Source organism: Vanessa atalanta, chromosome 16 (assembly GCF_905147765.1).
Source record: "Vanessa atalanta chromosome 16, ilVanAtal1.2, whole genome shotgun sequence".
Classification (NCBI taxonomy): Eukaryota; Metazoa; Arthropoda; class Insecta; order Lepidoptera; family Nymphalidae; genus Vanessa; species Vanessa atalanta.
Genome location: NC_061886.1, coordinates 5200556 through 5221015, shown reverse-complemented (window position 1 = coordinate 5221015; position 20460 = coordinate 5200556). Strand labels below are relative to the sequence as shown.

Sequence of the window (20460 nt, the reverse complement as noted above, 5' to 3'; positions counted from 1 at the left end):
TCGTTTTGTTCATATTTAGGTACAATATCGGTGAAGGTTATCGATGTTTTTATTAACAAGTAAAGACGGGCATTAGGCGTCAGGTTTAAATTCGGACAAGCATCACGGAGTACCAAAAAGTATATAACTTATATTTTTATCTTATGTTGTACTGCAGACGAAATCGTTCATCGCTATGTAAATTTATCTGGGTTCACTGGTGGATAGGAACCAATCAAAAGTACCTGCATAAAGCCCTACAATCATTCCACATAAACTAACATATAATGCTCTGAACAAAGTATGTACAGAGTATGTTTATTGTTAAATAGAAACACAATAACACGCATTCAATAGTCAAACAGCGTGACGATATGATAACACAATACAACTAGCAACAGATACCAGCGATTCTCACTATTACCAACTCACAAGTGTCAATTAGTATTCTGATGTTAGCTCGATGATCGCGATAAGGCCACTGGCGCCGGCGACGGCTCAATCATCATTACATGGTGTCGATTAAATAGATTTTACCGGCGTCGGATAGCCGGTCGAGTTACGGCGCCAGAAATTATAATAAATCCAGAATGCCTCCGGCGATATCGACGGAGATATCGAAGATACTATGTTTTTAAGTATATTTAAACTAATATAAGATTACTTACGTACGAATTTATCGCTGTCATTGAACGGGTTTCGTTGTATGCATAGTTCAGATGACTATACAATATATTTATTAATTTATTGTACTAGAAATGACAGGGGTTCGATGGCTAAAATACGTAAATATTAAACAAAGATTGCGAGTTCAAATCCTAGTGAAAATCGAAGATTTTTCCTGTGGTTATATTATGTTTTTTTGTGTATAATTCATCCCGTATTTGTCGTTGAAGGAAAACATCGTTAGGAAACCTGCATCTGTTGGATAAAATTATACCAGCCCGCGTTGTAACAACGCAGTAGAATATGCTGCGCTTCTCAAGAGGAGCCTTTGCCCAGCACTGGGGCATCTCTACCTTACTTACTTAATGTGGTCAGTTAATATTAAGCCGTTTTCATTTCACATCGCGCTGTACTCAATAAAGTAAATGAAATGCAACCTTATTAAAAGTACTTACAACATTTTAATTGCTTCAATAACATATTGTATAAATGTATACGTATTTTTGAAACATTAAAAATAATTAAAATATACGGTCCATATAGCGAGATTATAATAATATATGGTCCACATAATAAAAAAAAATCATCAAAAGATATAGTATTTGGTAAGTTTCCAAAAGCAGGCTTTCAAAGGCTGTCGTAAAATAATGTAGACGCGAAAGCGTAGACACGACCGTATCTTAATACAATATAGTATCGAAATCTGTGGAGCAATAAAACAAAACATTTCGTGACATGTATATGCATTACGTATTTAGGGATAAACTCTAGATGGATAACTTGTTTGGATAAATATTGACGCCGAAAAGTTATACGCTAAATTTAATAGTCAGCATTGTCAGTTACTGCCTATGATTCAACGTACTTACTTACTACGAGTATATGTATGTGGTGAATACTGATGGACAAAGTAATTTTTAAGCAGTTAATCAATAATTAATTTATTCATATTATTTTGTTTTTTATATTTTTAATTATATAGTTATGAAATTATGATGAAAGTTTTTTTTATTTTTATGGTATTGGTTGGCGGACGAGCATATGGGCCTCCTGATGGCAAGTGATCACCACCGTCCATTGACAAAGGCTCTGTAAGAAATATTAACCATTCCTTACATCATGTAGTATGGAGTACTGTTATTTGGCGGTAGAATATCTGATGAGTGGGTGGTACCTACCCAGATGGGCTTGCACAAAGCCCAACCACCAAGTAAAAAGTTCTCTTGACCGATTCCGGCCAGGGCGGTCACTATCAAAGCAGAGCTTGTAGACAAGAGATTGTAGACTGCGCAAGAAATATTGTAGTGCAAGGTGTATGCAAACACAGCTGCACTCTCTAGTCTCCCACTTGCATAAATTTACGAGAAGGCACTGTCTGATACAGCCAATAAGAGCTATGGCACAGAACCAATAGGCTTAACGTGCTTTCTGAGATACGGACACAAACTAATTAACACATCCCAATTTCAGCTACTGAGAATTATCACGGAAAATCCGACATTTTTTTATCGACCCGACTCGAGATTTAAAGTCAGGCTCTTGAGATCTGTAGATTGCCTTCTAAGATTGACCATTAAACCAAGTCAAGACAAGGGAGACAGTCAAAAAATTATACGTGGCAAATTTGTACACATTTCAGTTTTAAATATAATAAATATGAATATATTTCACAGCGTTAATTCATTACGGGAAAATAAATGGCGCCACTCAAAATGGTATGAAAATTATCCGGCGTGTTTAAATTTTTGCGTGCGCGCCAATAAACAAATATTAACGTCCTTTATTACGTAATGAACAATTCCATATCATATTAACGAAATTTATAACTCGATCATAAACTGCAAGTGTTTAAACATAAACTATACAACATCGGAAATTCTATATTTATTGGAAATAGTTGTCTTGTTAGTGAATATTAGTCGAACAAAGCGAATTATTACAGTCAATATTATGTTCGCATTGAACAACAAAGCCTTCGTAAATTGTAAACTACAAATTAACCAATATAAATGTATGTATCTACATGTGACGTTTTTGCTAACCAATCAAGAGATCAACGTCCAAACACGCTAAATGAAAACAACATAATAACCCTATTTGCATACATACGACGTTTTGTGACAAAGGGTTAGTTAACTCATTCATCTATATCTAATACTATAAAGCTTGTGGGTTTGTTTATATATTTGTCATTGTTGGACACATTGGCCAATGAGTCAGTTGAGGGTAAGTGATACAAATGGCCCATATATATTGGCTTTGTAAGAGGTTAACCAATCCTTACATCGCGAATGCGCCATCAATCTTAGTAGCTAAGGAGTTTTGTATCTTGTGTCTATAAGTTATACTAGTTCCCTCACTCGACTCGAACCGGAACTCAGATATACTAATTCGTATTGCTGTTTGGCGGTAGATTATGGTAATGACTGGGCCACCGAGGCAGAGTGGCATCTATTTGCGAGGCTGTCTTGGTGGTTATGTTTTTGCGTAAACCACTAACCAACTGATGGTAAGTGGTCACCACAGCCTATAGAAATTTGTACTGTGAACAATTTCAATGCCTTACCAACCTTGAGTACTAATAGGTACGTTATGTCTCTTGTGTCTGTAATTGCCCTGGCCGACTCGCCCTTTAAACCGGAACACGACACTAACGATAAGTATTGCTTAGGTATAGTAGGTTTATGTGTCATGGTACCTAACAATGTGGACTAGCACAAAGTCCTACCACCAAGTAAAGGAACGCAAATATTTTAATCAAGCGTGAAGTATTTCGAGTTTGATCAGAAAATATGCCGTACGTAAATGCTATAGTTTTAAAAGTTGTAACTATAGGATAAAACCCAAAAGCTTTTACCGACGACAACATTTCAACGGTTTTATTTTTATTTCTTCGCTATAAAAATGTAATAGTAAAGAGGAGCCAAAGTGGTCACGACTTTCTACGAATATTGATAGAGCGCAGTCATACTGGAGACTTAGTATAGCAATAAACATATTTATCGTTTAGTTATTGACTATGTATGAGCGTATGCTATATTCCCAAACGGTATATCTTTTACAAAGGCAATCACTTCTTTACAAAGTTATTCTATTAATATTTGATCAGTTCGTCGTACCTGAACTCGCTGACATCGTATCAAGCTCTGCGTGTGTGTGAGTATCCTCAATACCATATGTTCTATCGTGCTCTGCTCCTCGAAGACCATCCTCGCCAGATCTAGGAGAACTTGATTCCTCTTCACCTCCAGCTGTGATCGCTCATAAAGCTGTGCATTTCGTAGGCCGATGCCGCAGAATTGGAGGTAGGAAGCGAAGACTTTTTCATCATATGTCGTGAATGGGCCATCGCTCTGTTTGTTTATCACCTGGAATACATTTTTTAATTACATTTTGTGCAGAAAACGGAAAAAATATATACTAATTAACTGAAAATGTTTTTGTTCCTCTAAAATTTTCGTGATTCGTGTTTTAAATTAACTAGTATTTTTTTTCATCAATTAGATTGTTCACAACTGCTATATACAAAAAAGTTAACAATAAATGAACAATGTAAGAATTAAATATAATTATAAAATGTTTATTTTAGCTTTAAATATTTACATAAACACGGACAATGAAGCAAAGTGCAATAGGAGACGAATTGAGTGACAGCGGTTGATTTTATATAGAAACAAGTTAATTAAAGCTTGTAAAAAATGTAGTTGGCAGCTGTATATACTACGAGTAACTGAAAAGAAGTAAGGACCGAAGTATATATTTCACATAAAACACTTTGCGATCACCGCAAAGCAAATTGAAATCATCTTCCGTTTCCAGTTCAATTTCGTTGTAACAGATTTCATGGTTATTGAGTATTCAATTATTTATATCGATCTCGTTTTAATAAAGCAAATTGCTTTCAATAAATTGGATAAATAGAATTTCAAATCGGCGACGCTCCTCAATTTTAGGAAGAAGAAATGAATTATTTCTTACTTACTTCTCCCGAGAGTACGAGGATACGTCTCAAATCACTTTAAGATTCAATCATTTAAGAAAAATCCGCAAAATTTCGCCTCAGGCAAGAATTCTTCCATTTTTCTGAACTAATATTAGCAACTTTAAAAGTAAAGTAACAATCTGTAATTGTCAAACTAGTGGACAAAGATCAGCCTTCCTATATAAGTAATTTTAGATCTTGTTCCACCATGCTGTATCAATGCAGTTATAGAATTCCTATTTAACACAAACTGCGATCCACGCGACATTTACATATACACATGAAACAATATTAAACAATAAATCTTATAAATGAATATCAAACAAATATTAACAGGAGAAACATTAAATATTATTAATTGTACATTTCATCGTTTATGTCCCAATCGGAATCACAATGAGCGTAATTAATAATAATTGGAACGACGTTAAGCCCAGGGCCATGTACGTGAAAGTAATTAATCATAGCTGTTATTTTTACATTTATTCAAACATTTCCTTTCAATACAGTATAATAAATATTAACTATGTTGATCGGATATTTGCAGTGATAGTTCGGTCGCTTTGAGACATTTTAAATTTTTTTTTTTCTGTAACATTGAGCCGAGATGGCCTAGTGGTTAGAACACGTGCATCTTAACCGATGACTTCGGGTTCAAACCCAGACAAGCACAACTGAATTTTCATGTGCTTAATTTGTATTTATAATTCATCTCGTGCTCGGCGGTGAAGGAAAACATCGTGAGGAAACCTGCATGTGTCTAATTTAAACGAAATTCTGCCACATGTGTATTCCAACAACCCGCATTGGAGCAGCGTGGTGGAATATGTCCCAAACCTTCTCCTCAAAGGGAGAGGATTGGAAATTTACAGGTTGTTAATGTAATGTAATTGTAGCATTTAACACATTCTACTTTTGTCACATCATAATTTTCATGTATTTCGTCGTATTACTTATTTATGTAATAATGGTTGTATATAGAAGACATTTGAATATGGATGAACCTACTAATAAGAAATTAGCGACAGACTCAGTGGCAAGCTTACAAGGTAACAGATCCTAAGATCCTCGGTTTTTAAATCCTCGCAAGGCCTTCAAAGATTTCTCGTAAGATTGCTTGGAAGATTACTCGAGTTCCGTGATACTCTACATCTAATCATAATCTATCTACATCATCATATATAAAATCAAATGCTCCTAAAACAAGAGCCTTAGTTAGAGCCTTAGATCTTACATAGTGTTACGTATAAATCGAACATATTCCGAACCTGTGCAACACCGATGACCTCTCCATTGATGTCTTTGATCGGCATGCAAAGAAGCGACCTCGTCTTATAACCTGTCTGTTGATCGATGTCGTGATTAAATCTCTCGTCCTGTAACAAACATAAATTATTATTATTTAAGCTCTAGAAATATCTGCACGAATCAAGATATCACAGTTGATAAAATACGTAGATTGTAACTGAAATTCAAATAATAAAATTCTACCATTAATCATTTGGTAATTGGTCTCGCACGTGTTGGACGTTGTGAGGACGCATTCGTAAGAAATCGAAACAATGCAGAAGAGACGAATCCTCTCTCTTAATAGTAAAGCAATAAGTTTACTACAAATCTATTCTATTTGAAAATTTGAATTTAGTCGAGAAAAACAAAATTCCTTAATATAAATAACACGACGGCTAAATCGTTTATAGTTCGTTTTGAACCCTAGGGCTATTTTTTGAAGTCGATTCCATTCCGCCGTATATGGCGGCAGGTGGCAGCTTAATAACAAAAACTAATAGCCTGTCAACTCTGCGTAGACACATGCAAAACACATTTAAACACAAAGATAATTGCGACCAGTAACATATTTATAAAATAAATCTTAGTTAAAAATAAATGCAATTTAAATTAGTCACAATTAGTTTGAAATAGTTTTTACCTAAAATGTAACGTCTATTTGGTTTCGTCAGATCAGACAACATATTGAATAGGAACTGGGCCGAGACGTAATACGAGTCTGACGACCACAGACCACAAGCGTCGGAACTACTCCATACTCTAATTGGTCCTTCAGTTTGTAACAGCAAAAACTTTAATGTAGGAAAACTGGGGTATTTTATAGATACTTCTTTTCTATTTATTAGCCGATACATTTGTTTCTAAAAAAAAGTAAAGTAAAGCCGTTAAATGTCGCATTGCTGGGCTAGAGCCTCATTTCCTCTTGTAGAGCATGATATAGAATTTTACATCACAATTTTTGTATAAACACGAAATGAATTTGAATCAGAAATTAATCACATGAATATGAGTGGCGCTTGCCTAAATCTGAAGCCACAATCTTTGGATGAAAACTGAAATTCACATGTTCATGCCATGAATACTATTTTAAAACTATCTCACGAGATTTTAAACATATGACTTTTGATGACATTTTAATTAGTCTATTTATGTTACTGATTTAGAGGCATACAAATTTTTTGTTTGAGTAAATTTTGCCTATAATTTAGGTGTATTGTTTGTGCTTTAATATAAATCCAGTAAGAAAAATATGACAAGACTTATACAAATTTCAATATTTTTTTCTGATAGTATTGCATATAAAATATTGCATTGTGCGAACATCGAGCAATACAGCATGCCCAGGGGAGACATACGGTGTTTAAAAGTAACGAAGCTGTCTTGGAGTAAGCGAATACCGCAAAAATATATAGCTCAGATGCGTATCGGATATAATTTATTGTTACATTTTCTTATAAAAATATATAGGATACGGACATGACTATTTTGCGAAAAACCTATGGCGACAAGCCAAACACTAGATGTAACGCTTTACTTTAATTTTGTTCAATTATGAAACGTCATAAACGTTTAAATAGGCATTTAAATATGGGCAGTCTTGTACATGTGATTTGAGAAAACAATTTTATTTTTCTTGACGAAAATAGAATGATTCAAAAATAACAACGGTAGTATTGCTCCCGTCGATAATGTAGCTAATAAGAGTCAAATTAAAGAATAAGTGCTAATTTCAAACAAACTATGTCATATTTTTACACTTTCATACATTGCCCAAGATTGTTCCCATTTAAATTCACACATACGCTCAAACACAACGTACACATAGATATACATCATACGTAAAACTCAAAATAGAATACTGTATATCAGAAGATTAAGAAACACTAAAAACACGATTTAAAAATTAAAATGATATAATGAGTGCACCCGCTATTTAATTCTCATTTTGAAATGTACGATTATACGTCATCAAATGTTAATCATCCGCAATCATAAATTATATTAATCTTAATTAAATTCATATAAAGCATAATCATCAGATGCTTTGATAATAAAATATATTCAAACAAAAATTTAATACGACGCAAAAAAATAAACGTTAAATTTAAACACACAAAAATTTTATGTACACATTAAAAATATGGCTTACGAAATATTATTAGCGGCTGTATCGGCTGTTGTGCGCATGATATATTTGCTTTCATACATATAACGGTTAGTGAAAGATAAACAGATAAACTTTCAGCCATAAAACACGAACGATATATAGGCTGTACCGATGCCAATTTCTGGCAATCAATAACGTTGCTTTTATTTACACTCAATGGTTTATTTCGCATTAAATTAGATAAATTACTTTAACACATAATGTATTATGTACTATTTTCGTTTATGTAAAATACAATATATTTTTTAGTTTACTCCATAAAAGAAAGAGGTTCGTAATTTTCCAGGTGGTAATAATTGATTACCACCGCCCATAGACGTGAGTTTTATAAGAAATATTAATTACTGCTGACATCCCTAGTGCACCGCCAACCTTGGGATCATTTCATTTTAATTTCAAATATTTTTACATGATTTACATGTAACAATATTTAAAATTAAAATGTATTTTTTCTTATGTAACAGGTCGCCGGGTAAATGGGCCGCCTGATGTTAGTTGTCAACATCGCACAAAGACATTGGCGCTGTAAGAAATATTAACCATTCCCTACATCGCCAGTGCGCCACCAACCTTGGGAATTAAGATGTTATGTCCCTTGTGCCCGTAGTCACACTGGCTCACACACCCTTCAAACCGGAACACAAAATACTAATTATTTATGTTTGGCGGTATAATTTGTGATGGTGGTACTTACCCAGCCAGGCTTGCACAAAGAGCATTCTTCTTGCGCTAATAATTTTTCTGTTGCATTCAATGTAGTATACAAAAGTCCCATCGTAACTAGCATCGAGATCGATCGAGATCTGAGATTCGATTGTGCATTTTTATTTTCTATTTAAACTGAGTCTCTTTATGTTTATATTGAGTCTGGGCGGCATCAGATAACGGATGCGTCAGGACACTATTTACTCCACTATCCACTCTTACACCATGACATTTCAATTCATATTGTCGGAGGAATTTACACTCAATACTTCTAATCAAATTATATACTTTAAACTTTATTATATTCGTCACAAAGACACTTTTTTAAATGTGAATATGTACATATACATATATGTACATATGTAATGTAATGTGCCCGCATCAGATTCTTAGTGTTATAAGTATTTCGAACTCCCTCAAGCTATCGTCAATCCAAACGTAAATCAAATGCACAGATTGTATAGTTTATTATCAAATACTCTTTGTAGTGAACCGTTCGTAGAAGTATAATAATATTTTATTCATATGAACACTTTTGCGCTAGTCGGCTCTTAAATAAATAATTATGAATTATAAGAAACGGCTGTTGTTTTACAAACAACTTTACGAAATTGACTTGTTATATGTTCAGAAGATGCTATTTATTGTCATCCATCCATCGGAGATATTAACATTTGACTTGCCTGTATACACAGCTGATAAAAAGTACCTATTCAGCTAATAATTGCATTTAACTTACTATAACTTAACTAATAAATTGTAATATAATCTTTATAAACTCTTTTAAATCGCCATTTACAAGTCTATCATAGCATAGATATAAACATTCGGGAAATCCCCGTAATTTCACATCCGTAAATAGCATCGAGTATCTTGATTAATCTCGTAGTTTCCCCGAGGTAAAATTCTTGTTGCGGAAAAGTAAATCTTTGTGAAGCACCACTTACTTTATATACAACTTCCAAGTTCAGATATCAAATCGCAATCGAACGTATGGGATTAGGTTTGGAGTTCGAAATATTACAGACGGAATTCTGTAACGACGATACGATACGATACGAATCGTTTTCCTATTTATGTTAAACTTAAAAATGTAAATAGTTCGCTTTTCTATTATCGTGTTTATATTAGTGTTATATATGTTAATAATATACTCCAGGGTATGAGGTATGAGAGAGCCAATGAAATGACAGTCACAAGCGAAAAAACGAATACGACCTAATTGTCGGTATATTGAGAAGTGTATTTTTTTAAGTATAGCAATGATCACACACTAACGCATTAATAGTCGTTGCCTGTAATAAAAATATACAGACATCATAAAATAAAAAAAAATAAAGAATACAGATTAAAGACAAACCAACGGCACGGACAACATGACGTCTGTAGAGACATAAATTTAACAATTAAATAAACCAAAAAACTGAACCATTAAACAAGTATATAAATTAATCGTTGTCGTTTATAAATCATATACAACAGTCTTAATTGTATTGTATTTATTTTTATTAAGATTTTAATTACATATTTTACATACATGAATATTCAATAAATATCAGGCGAAAATTTCATTATTCTTTTATTTAGTAACAAAAATCTTATCAGCCTTAATATATGTCACTTCCTGCAACCTTTGAGCTGCGTATTATAATGGTAATTCGTGGAATATAATATACATACAAATATCCTTTGTTATGACTAATTCAATGTAATCTGAATAAAGACGTAACTACGATTGTTATCCGAACGAGTTTTGTTGTACATTAGTGCGTTTAATATTTATTACAATTACTACTATTATTCCTTTATGGAATTAACATTGTCTTAAATTAAATTAATACATTTGTAATCAAAAGCCAATAATATGGTCCCGAGTTTTAACTCAGAAAAGCATCTCATATTTTTCATGTGCTTTATTTGTGTTTATAATAAATTCATCCGCTATAAGCGGTAGCAAAAATATCACAAGAAATAAAATTTAAATTATTTACCCTAATTTTCTTAATGATTATATTATAATATATAATTAAGATCAATTATATAAAACCAGTTAATCTATATCATTAAAAAAATCAATCAGTAATTCGACGGAACAAATAATTATTACAGTGACTATTTGTTACTCTTTTTTTGGTTTGTGTTAAATAAACCTCATTAAAAATATCGTTATTTACGGGGTTCAGTCTTGCACCGAGAACATGAACCCGTGAAATAGTGTGAACGTGGCCGTGCATGGTTCACGCACTTGTGCACATTTCACGCATGTTCGCAGCTTTTCCGTTCTAAGTCCGTTTTTGCGGTAGTATCAAAGGATTCGCATCTATGCACGAATCTAGCGTGAAAGTAAGTGCATCCATACTAGCACCGTGATAACAGTATCGTAGCGTTTATTTTATTTTAAACACAAGTAATTTTACTTAGCTAAAGGTTATAGTGTCACGGCTATAGAAGAAGCTAATATTTCAGAGTCCATTCTCGTTGAACGTTTAAATGAAACTACACTAAAGCCCGTGAAGGATTGCGCGTTTGGTGATACATGGTTTTCACGCTGACTTCGCGGGAAAATCGCGGAGTGATTTCATACCATGATTCTCGTAAGTTGTAAAGATACTTTTTAATAACTATATAATATGGAATTTAAAAAGTAACGATAAGAATAATGTGTTTTAATTCGACTATGTGAAGCAATGAAAGAATTTTAAAGCTAAGTTCAGTTAGAGCAATGTTCAATTAAAAAGTCAAATGAATTAATAATAATTATTACATATAGAAAGAAAAGTTTAGCTATATTAATAGATCATTTTTAGTTTATTGAAATTGTATTTTGTTATTAAATTATTTAGTAATCGTAACTTTATTTTATATAAGAAAATAAGAACAATGACAAGATATATCATTTAACGTCTAACAATAGGCATTAATATGCAAACTGTTTTCATAAATTATGGAGACGAGAGTTTGAGAACATAATTGCCTATTGGTACAAGGTCATCGTTTTGGATGCCGGCCAGAGTTCGTGCGTGTACCCCGCGTCATGGTATCGAGATAGACCGCGATGAATTAATCCTAAGATGTGACCTTGAATGTAACAAGCGACAATTGATACGCTTAGCTTCTATGGAAAAAACGGAACTCGTTTGACATCATGAAAATCACGTGAACAGTAAGACGTTAGGAAACGATGAGAACGTTTCGTTTCACGAATGATAGATAGTCAATGTTAATAAGTTTAATATTATTCTTGATATGATTACTTTAATAAAGATACGAAATATTTTTAAAAATGATTAAAAGATCGATCTGTACCAATTTATTTTGGGCAAAATTGTTTTTTTTTTTTTTGGACGAATTACGTTTACTCGGCTTACAGTAGAGTGAATTGGCCGAAATCGCCACGTAGGGGAAAACCCTTTATCCCTCTTTCCCTCTCTTTCTCTCAGGCTCTTTCGTTTTCATAGCACGGATTTTTAATGACAAAATTTTAATTGTCATTTATTTTTTTTATAATAATCGTTTTATAAACATTAAACAAAAATCTCTGAATATCTACATCCATAAAATAATTGAAATTATTTTATCTCAATACACAGAAACCAACAAAAGTTTACAGATCAGATAGAACTGAATGATTAAAATTCATATGTTTGATGAAGACCTGTCAGACCCATATCTCAATTATAATACAATTAAAAAAAAAAGTAATATTCTGACTCAATACAAATATTGCTTATTTGCTTGTATTATGTTAGTAAATAGCTATACTATATACATATACAACTAGTAAATATTCGATGTTTAACAAACTCAACAAGTGAATGTCATAGCTCTTAGCAACACACTTCCGGTGACGAGAATTGATAAAATTATTTTATCGGTTGTACTAAGTAAGCCTCACCATAAATAGAATCCTATTTACTAGTCTATCAGATAGGAAAATTACCTATTGTGACGTAATAGCATATTAAACAATGCAATAGGATCGATATTATACATGCAAATTTAATCTCTATAACTAAGTTATGTGCGAGTATTAAACTCCTTGCAAACGAACGATACTGCTTTAGGAACGATTTGTTTAGCGACTATCAAATTATTATTTTTCCTCAAACGTTCCAAATTACAATACAAGGCTTTCTTAAAATAGGATGAATATAAGATGTATATCATTAGGAATTCGAAAACTTCAATTAGTTTGAACAGTACTATTACTCTTCGCCAAAATCGTATGCATTGAGAATGTTGACTATCGAGTTATTTGCAAACATTTCTGGTTTTCGTTGCGATATTTCAATTAAAAACGAATAGGCTCCATTTTTCGAACAGGCACATACTACACGAGACTCAGACGCCACAATATTATTTTATAAGGGTATTATTAAACGGACTTTTTAAAACAGATCGGATTTAATCAACATAGCTATGTGATTCAATTTGGTGGAAAAGAACTACTGAGTTTCCGGACCGTTTCGATGGCATCTACGTTCCGGACCGACGCCGACGACGTGGAACTTTAGATTTAATGTAAAATGATAATTCGAAATTACTTGTAAGAAAATCCCGAATAAACTACTTTCAAATAAATGTTACCAACTAACAATAAATTTATTTTAATCTGGTATAATAGCAATTTAGAAGTTTGTGAGGGTCCGCTTCAATTACGTATACATTTTTTATTTCAGTGTAATATTATTATTAACTTATTTAAATCAATTCTTACGTCATAATGTATATTCGGATTCATGGACGAAATAACTAATACTTACGATCACGTTCCGTTTTACGTCAAACTTTCTACGAAAGTCATGAAAGTATTCTACGGATACGAATATTTGGTAATTACATCGTATTCGGTAAATGTATTTTCGTATTCGTTCCACAACTAGATAAGAACATCCATGGTACACATTTAAATTAATAATTCATTATCGCGGTTCACCCAATTTCACTTACATAATTTTGCAACAAAAGCAACCTCCATCACAGAATTCATGAAGTGTGTGAAGACGGATAGCCTGCCATTTATTCAGACGCCTCGCCACGAATTATTCATATGTTCTTCGAGTTAACAATTCTAGGGCAAGCGCCAGCCAGATTCAGTTTACCATTTACAGGTACTATTATATGTTTAGCTTCATAGTTACGCGAGCAGTTTGAGACTATTTGAATATCTGTACATATCAAATTGATTCTTGGTTTATATACATACATATATGTTTAAGAATCATCGATTCTTTGACTGATTACTATAGAAGTTGGCAATCATAATTTTTTCATGAAAAACGTTGTTATTCTACCCACTCTTTAGACGGTACTTACTATTTTAACTTGGTGGTAGGGCAAGCAATAATACCAAGTATTGATAGATATAGCGCCATGGCTATAGGCAGTGGTAACTACTTACTATCAGGTGGCCTGTTAGCCGCATATAATATGAAATAAAAAACACGGCGCTGAAGTTTATCTACTTCAATACTATTTATACAACTGGATTTATTCCTATTCAGTGACAACAATAACAAAGATGTTTATTTACCAAGCATAAAAACAGTTACATATTAATAATAGAAACAGAAAATCATCTTATTAAATAAATTTAAGACTCGGCTTGTAGCTGATTTTCAGTCCACTCCTACACAAATGCTGCCAACACAATAAAATTTGCATACTTAAAACTGAAAATATACTTCTGCTTAAAACAACAACAATTTTAACAACTTCTGATTAAGTGAAGTAGAAAATTGCATGCAATTAATAAAACTCGTTGTTAAAGTTAAACGCTGATCCAAAAAACACTACCGTGGATCAAACAAAGGCGAAACTCGAGCGATAATAAATCCTGCGTCATTTTTTGTTCACGTTAACGCCCTGTTCTTTTCAAACTCTTTGAATTAATGGCGTTACTTTAGGATGCTTAGTGAAGTACAAACGTTCGGATTATGAATAATTCTTTTTAACGTTTTTAACGTCTGCCTTTATAGATTCTCTTTTTAAACGCTTTATATTTGCGTCACTTGTTTGAAACTAACGGTCAGTATGTAAATATATCTAGGATTTTTTTACTTAGTTTCTAGTTCGAAGAGTGAGCGAGTCAGGGTAACTACAGCCACAAAGGACACATAGTATCTTTTTGTATACTTAAGTTTGGTGACCAATGACAATATGGGATAATATATAATAGAAGTACTAAATTTTGTAAGTTCATTCTCGGCATTGGCTATGGACGATAGGGATCACTTATCATATGTAATCACGTGTCAGATGAGATGACAATTATTTAACTGCATTAATCTGATCTGAGCCGAGAAGGCCCAGTGGTTAGAACGCGTGCATCTTACCCGATGATTTCGGGTTCAAACCCAGGCAGGCACCACTGAATTTTCATGTGCTTAATTTGTGTTTATATTTCACCTCGTGCTCGGCGGTGAAGGAAAACAAAGGAAAACATCGTGAGGAAACCTGCATATGTCTAATTTCAACGAAATTCTCCCACATGTGTATTCCACCAACCCGCATTGGAGCAGCGTGGTGGAATATGCTCCAAACCTTCTCCTCAAAGGGAGAGGGACCTTAGCCCAGCAGGGGGAAATTTACAGTCTGCTAATGTAACTTAAAAATCTGATCTTGGTATAAATGAACTTTAAAAATTTGACAACTCGAAATTAGGCTTATTTAGCAATGTTTCAAATTTGTTTTATTAATAAAAAAAAATTAAAATTTATTCGTTTAAACAAAGAATGGAATACCGCGTAATATACTCGAGCTGAAGTTATCATTTATATTAATACACTCACCCCTTTTTGAATGAAAATGTGATGTGATGCTCTTGTATGTAAACATTAGCTATATACTTATATCGCATATTTTACGTAAAACTTTTAAAAATTTATAAATATTCCATACAAAGTTTTATTATCTTTTATATTTCCAGCTTTCGCTTGAGAAGACTTTGACATATTAAGCAATATTAAAAAATATACACAACATACTAGGCTACGTACTATATTGCCTATGTGCACAGCTGCTGCAGATTGGCGGCAATGCATATTAAAAATTTGTTCTGACAAAACTCGCAAGGAACAAGAAAAATAGTACAATATGAACACATGAAAATTACGCTGGCAGTTTCTGGAATGATAAGCAAATATTTACTAATTAAACGATATACTGAAGGCTTATAGGTCACGTATGCGTAACCGCCAACGGTCGTTCAGATTAAAGGCCAAATAGGTAATATGATTTTGACCAGCGGTTTAGAAATCAGAGATCACGAATGTTTACGATTTGAACTATTATTTAATTAATTTAACAATATTAGTTCAGTTCAATAGAAGATGGTCTATGCGGTATCACCCGCTTAAAACACTTATTTTTTAAATAATATTGCTAGATCCCGAACAATTTTAAAGACAGATATACTTATTATATAATATAAGTATACGTATATATAGAGATTAGAAGAAATTATATTATTGGTTTCCAATGTCAGATGCAAGGAAAATATAAGATGTTTACGGGAAAACAGAATACAGGAAACAAATATGTAACTTGAGGAAATTCTCTCTATATGTATGTATATAAACAATAAAACTATTTTTATTTTAAGATATCGTGATATCTCATATTTTTATACCTTAAACTTATTCGAGGTTGCTTTGTTTATTTGTATTGAAAACAATTTATACAAAACTAAGTATACATGTACGAATTTCGTAGCTAACTGTATAATGTGTAATGTAGTACAGTGGACTTTCATTGCCAATAAAATTACAAAACTGTCTATTTAAATAAAATCTGAAATGAATAAACAAAGCCATTCGGCAATTTAAAATACCAATGAGACGAAAACGGTAAAAGTAGCGCGCAGAGACGCGTATAAGCGCTGGCACAGTTACGTACATTCGCGTTTAGGCATCTGCGTTGTGTGTAGAACCTACACGGACATGCTCTCTGATGCCCTTAGTCGTATATTATAAGTCAAAGTAGTACAATTTTTTTTAATTATAGTTATTTTAAATCGTATTTTCTAGAAATGTAACACTATTGTATTTATAATCTTACCAGGGTACCAGGGTAGTGAGATGGCTTATATATAAGCATGAGATTAGATTACTGTTTTCATTATTAACAATCATTTTTATGTTTACATATTTTCACTTTTAATAAGATTTCTATTGATTCATAGTATATACATACCATAATTGAAATATAATTTAATTATTACTATATTATAATTTATTATTAAGTGCAAATACAAAACCAGTCATCACTTTGTGAACAGAGTGAATCATTAAAGGGTATAATGTTTGAGGATCGCGTTGTATTCAAAAGTATTTCAGTAACGCAAACAACAACACGATTAATGGAACTTCTCTTTGATCGATTTGAATTTCAAAACGTACATAATTTAATTCAATTGATAGCGACAATTGCCGCAAAGAGAAATAAGAGAATATCATCTTGAGCCTCGGTTAATCTATTTATGAATACACAAATCCACAATTATGAACAAATTTCCATACAAATTTGAATGATTCATCATAGTACAAACTATATTTGTATAGATATAACTTATATGTTTTGTCATCCTCATGTCACACTCCTTAATATGTGTTATAATAAAATGAGCTTATATTTTTTGGACCAGGGGTGAACTGGCAGACATCATCATGTGTAAGCGTTATGCTCTCTCTCTCTCTCTCTTTTCTCTTCTCCCTGTCTCTTTCCAATATAATATAAGTTTGTATAAAAAATATTTAATCTTAATTTTAGTTATTGTTTTAATTCACCCGACATTTAAATAACAATTTTATTTCTGGTCATTTTATTTATTATACTGTCATTATGTCAATAGATAATATATAATGTAAGCAACCTTCATAATTAGAGTATTATACATTCGTCGGACATTTACGGGCTAATATACCATTTGTAATGTTCAAAACATCGAATACTAATCCCCGTTCCATTATCATAAAACTTCAAAGGAAAATGCATCTAAAATCTACGAAATAAAGTCAAAGTACAACGTAAAAATTCTAATAAAAAGCAAATATATTACATGCAAAATAGTACCCCGAGACGTCTTTACAACCACACTCCGAATATTTATAATAAAACGAATCATGAAAGACCTCATATGCAGACGTGAAGAGAATTCAGTATTAACTCCTGCCAATTTTATCGAAGGACCTTTCGAATTTGTTTCCACGCGTAAAAGTTATTCTAAAAATAAAATTGTTTGTTTAAAAATATATAACTTCGCTTTCGATGTAATCACTGTTGCCGGTAAAGTGCATTTCATATTTATTGGTATCATATTTAAATTTGTTTAAATTAAATCACCAATCACGCAAGATCACGCGGCACTGTTTAATTTTTCGTTCCCAACTAGAAGTAAATTACAAGAAAAATTGTTTTCAACACGTATTGACATTATTGATGACACAGCTTTTTTCTTCGAGGAGCCAAATGAAAAGACAGGAATATATGAAAATAACAAAAAGCAAACATCATTTTTTATATACGAGTATATTTAAAAAAACGTTTTAAGTATCAATGATACGAGAGACGTATGATTGTTTTATCGTTAAACGGAGAATCACAAGAAATTTAATACGTATGACTGTAAAATATCTTTCCAGTAACAATTATATGGTATGTTCAAATTAAAAGTAAAAAAGGCAAGCAAGGAAATGTAAACGATTTCTCTAGTAGTCTACTGGGTTAGGTGCATATCTCTAAAGAATTTTCAGCTGTGTGGCTTCCATCACAGTAAAAGCCGCCATCTCAACTCGTGCGGGTAAACTGTAGGAAGTATGCAGGTAGAACTAGATCGAGCATCAGAGGTCTGTCTCAACTGTGCCTCTTAGTATAAAATGACATTTGCAAGCAACGAAACTGCATCCATTTATATCGATGAATAAGTTTTTATATTTGCCTAAATACGACTTTTATTACGAGATATTTAAAGAATTACACGTAAAAACGTTAAAGCGACGTGGTTTTAAAGACTTTACGTTTCACGGTTATTTCAGTCTCGTCGGGTTTATGAAAGCAAATTGAGTGTTTAGCGTAACTTCTTTACGTTTTTTTTTTTTTCAAGAAATACCTTTGAATATCTCCAATTAGTGGAAATGGGTAAATGAACGAGAAGTGGGAGGGAAAGTACTTTTTTTTAATGAGTGTAATCTTGTTGGTTTTACCTTCATCGTTTATTGCAAAGACGATCTTAGCAATGAAAATATAATAACTATGCAAATGTACATATCTATTCTTAAAATAATTCCATATAATTTATTTCTCTGTATGTAAATAATCTATACTAATATAATAAATGTGAAAGTAACTGTGTCTGTCTGTCGCTCCTGACTACCAAACCAATGAACTGAATTTGATGAAATTTGGTATGAAGCAAACTTGAACTCTAAGGAAGGACATAGGCGACTTTTTTGCTTTACACATGACAACCAACTCCTAAAACGCAAGTGAAGCCGCGAGCGAACACTTACCTAGAATACCTAAGTAATCTAGAATATCCCTTAACGTAGTTTACAATTGTCAAAATGCACTCTATCATTCTTATATTTGTTCATCTTAAGTGTTTCTTTTTGTAATGCTGTACAGATGGCCCCTCGTCTCACTAAAGAAGTTTGACATCAAAAATAATATCGTAGAATATATATATATATCGGTTATACGAAAGTCACTTGGAACATTATTCATTCCAACTAACCGTTTTCTCGTGCGAAAACCAAATAAATCTCGAACATCTGATATCGCGATCTTAATGATATTACCAAATGTAGAAATGGAGTAACATAATCCTCTCATTATAATATCAAATAGAGTTTAAAACGTGTTTTTATAATTAAGATTAATTCAACTCCAGATAATCCTTCTTCCTTTATGAATATTAAAATATGGAAAAAATGCTTTGCTACCAATGATTGACGTGGGTACCGATCATTATCACTTAGCGAATGCCTTTCGAATTGTGAAAGGCAATTTATCTAATGGCCTTATAAATTCGGTTTCGACGTAATTGTTGTATCTAGTAACCTTATGTTTAGTATTTACTAGCGAACCGCCCCGGCTTCGCACTACATATACTACAGAATGTCTGATAACGTTCACAGTTTTTCAGTCGTTAGAAAATACAAACCGCTATGTCCCTGCGTTTTAAATCTGTAATATCGTCGAAAATATTCATTTGAATTACATGCTGTAAAGCCCAAATTAATCTATATTAAATGCACAATGTATTTAAGTACTTAATTGGATAAGGATTAATGCTATATTGATTAAAATCGTTTCGAAAATAAGCCATTATTTCTCGTAAAAAGTAAAGGATAAACAATAGTTAGTGTGGGTTATCCCTAAGAGATAGACATATACCATCGCGAACTTTTTTGGAGAACTTTTTAAGTGCAATACTGTAAAAATGTTTATTTACGACATCACTGTAGAAGCCTCTAAAATTATCAGTGTTTCTCTACTATATAGTATTATACATATAAAACTTCCTCTTGAATCAATCTATCTATTTAAAAAGAAACCGCATCAAAATCCGTTGTATAATTTTAAAGATTTAAGTATACACAGGGACAAACAATGGTAAGCGACGTTGTTTTATACTATGTAATGATGATTGGTGAGTTATGGTATACTTAAA

General features: G+C 32.5%; 1 protein-coding gene across 7 annotated transcripts in view; it reads right to left on the bottom strand.

The window, feature by feature from the left end:
* LOC125070144 (dual 3',5'-cyclic-AMP and -GMP phosphodiesterase 11) overlaps positions 1–20460 on the bottom strand; it is a 230927-nt gene that overhangs the window by 25441 nt on the left and 185026 nt on the right. For all 7 annotated transcript variants that reach the window (XM_047679862.1, XM_047679861.1, XM_047679857.1 and 4 more), the window contains 2 exons: positions 5896–6003; positions 3765–4013 (listed from right to left, as the gene is read on the bottom strand). In XM_047679862.1, the coding sequence (XP_047535818.1) occupies positions 3765–4013; positions 5896–6003 (357 nt within the window). The remainder of the gene's footprint in view (positions 1–3764; positions 4014–5895; positions 6004–20460) is intronic.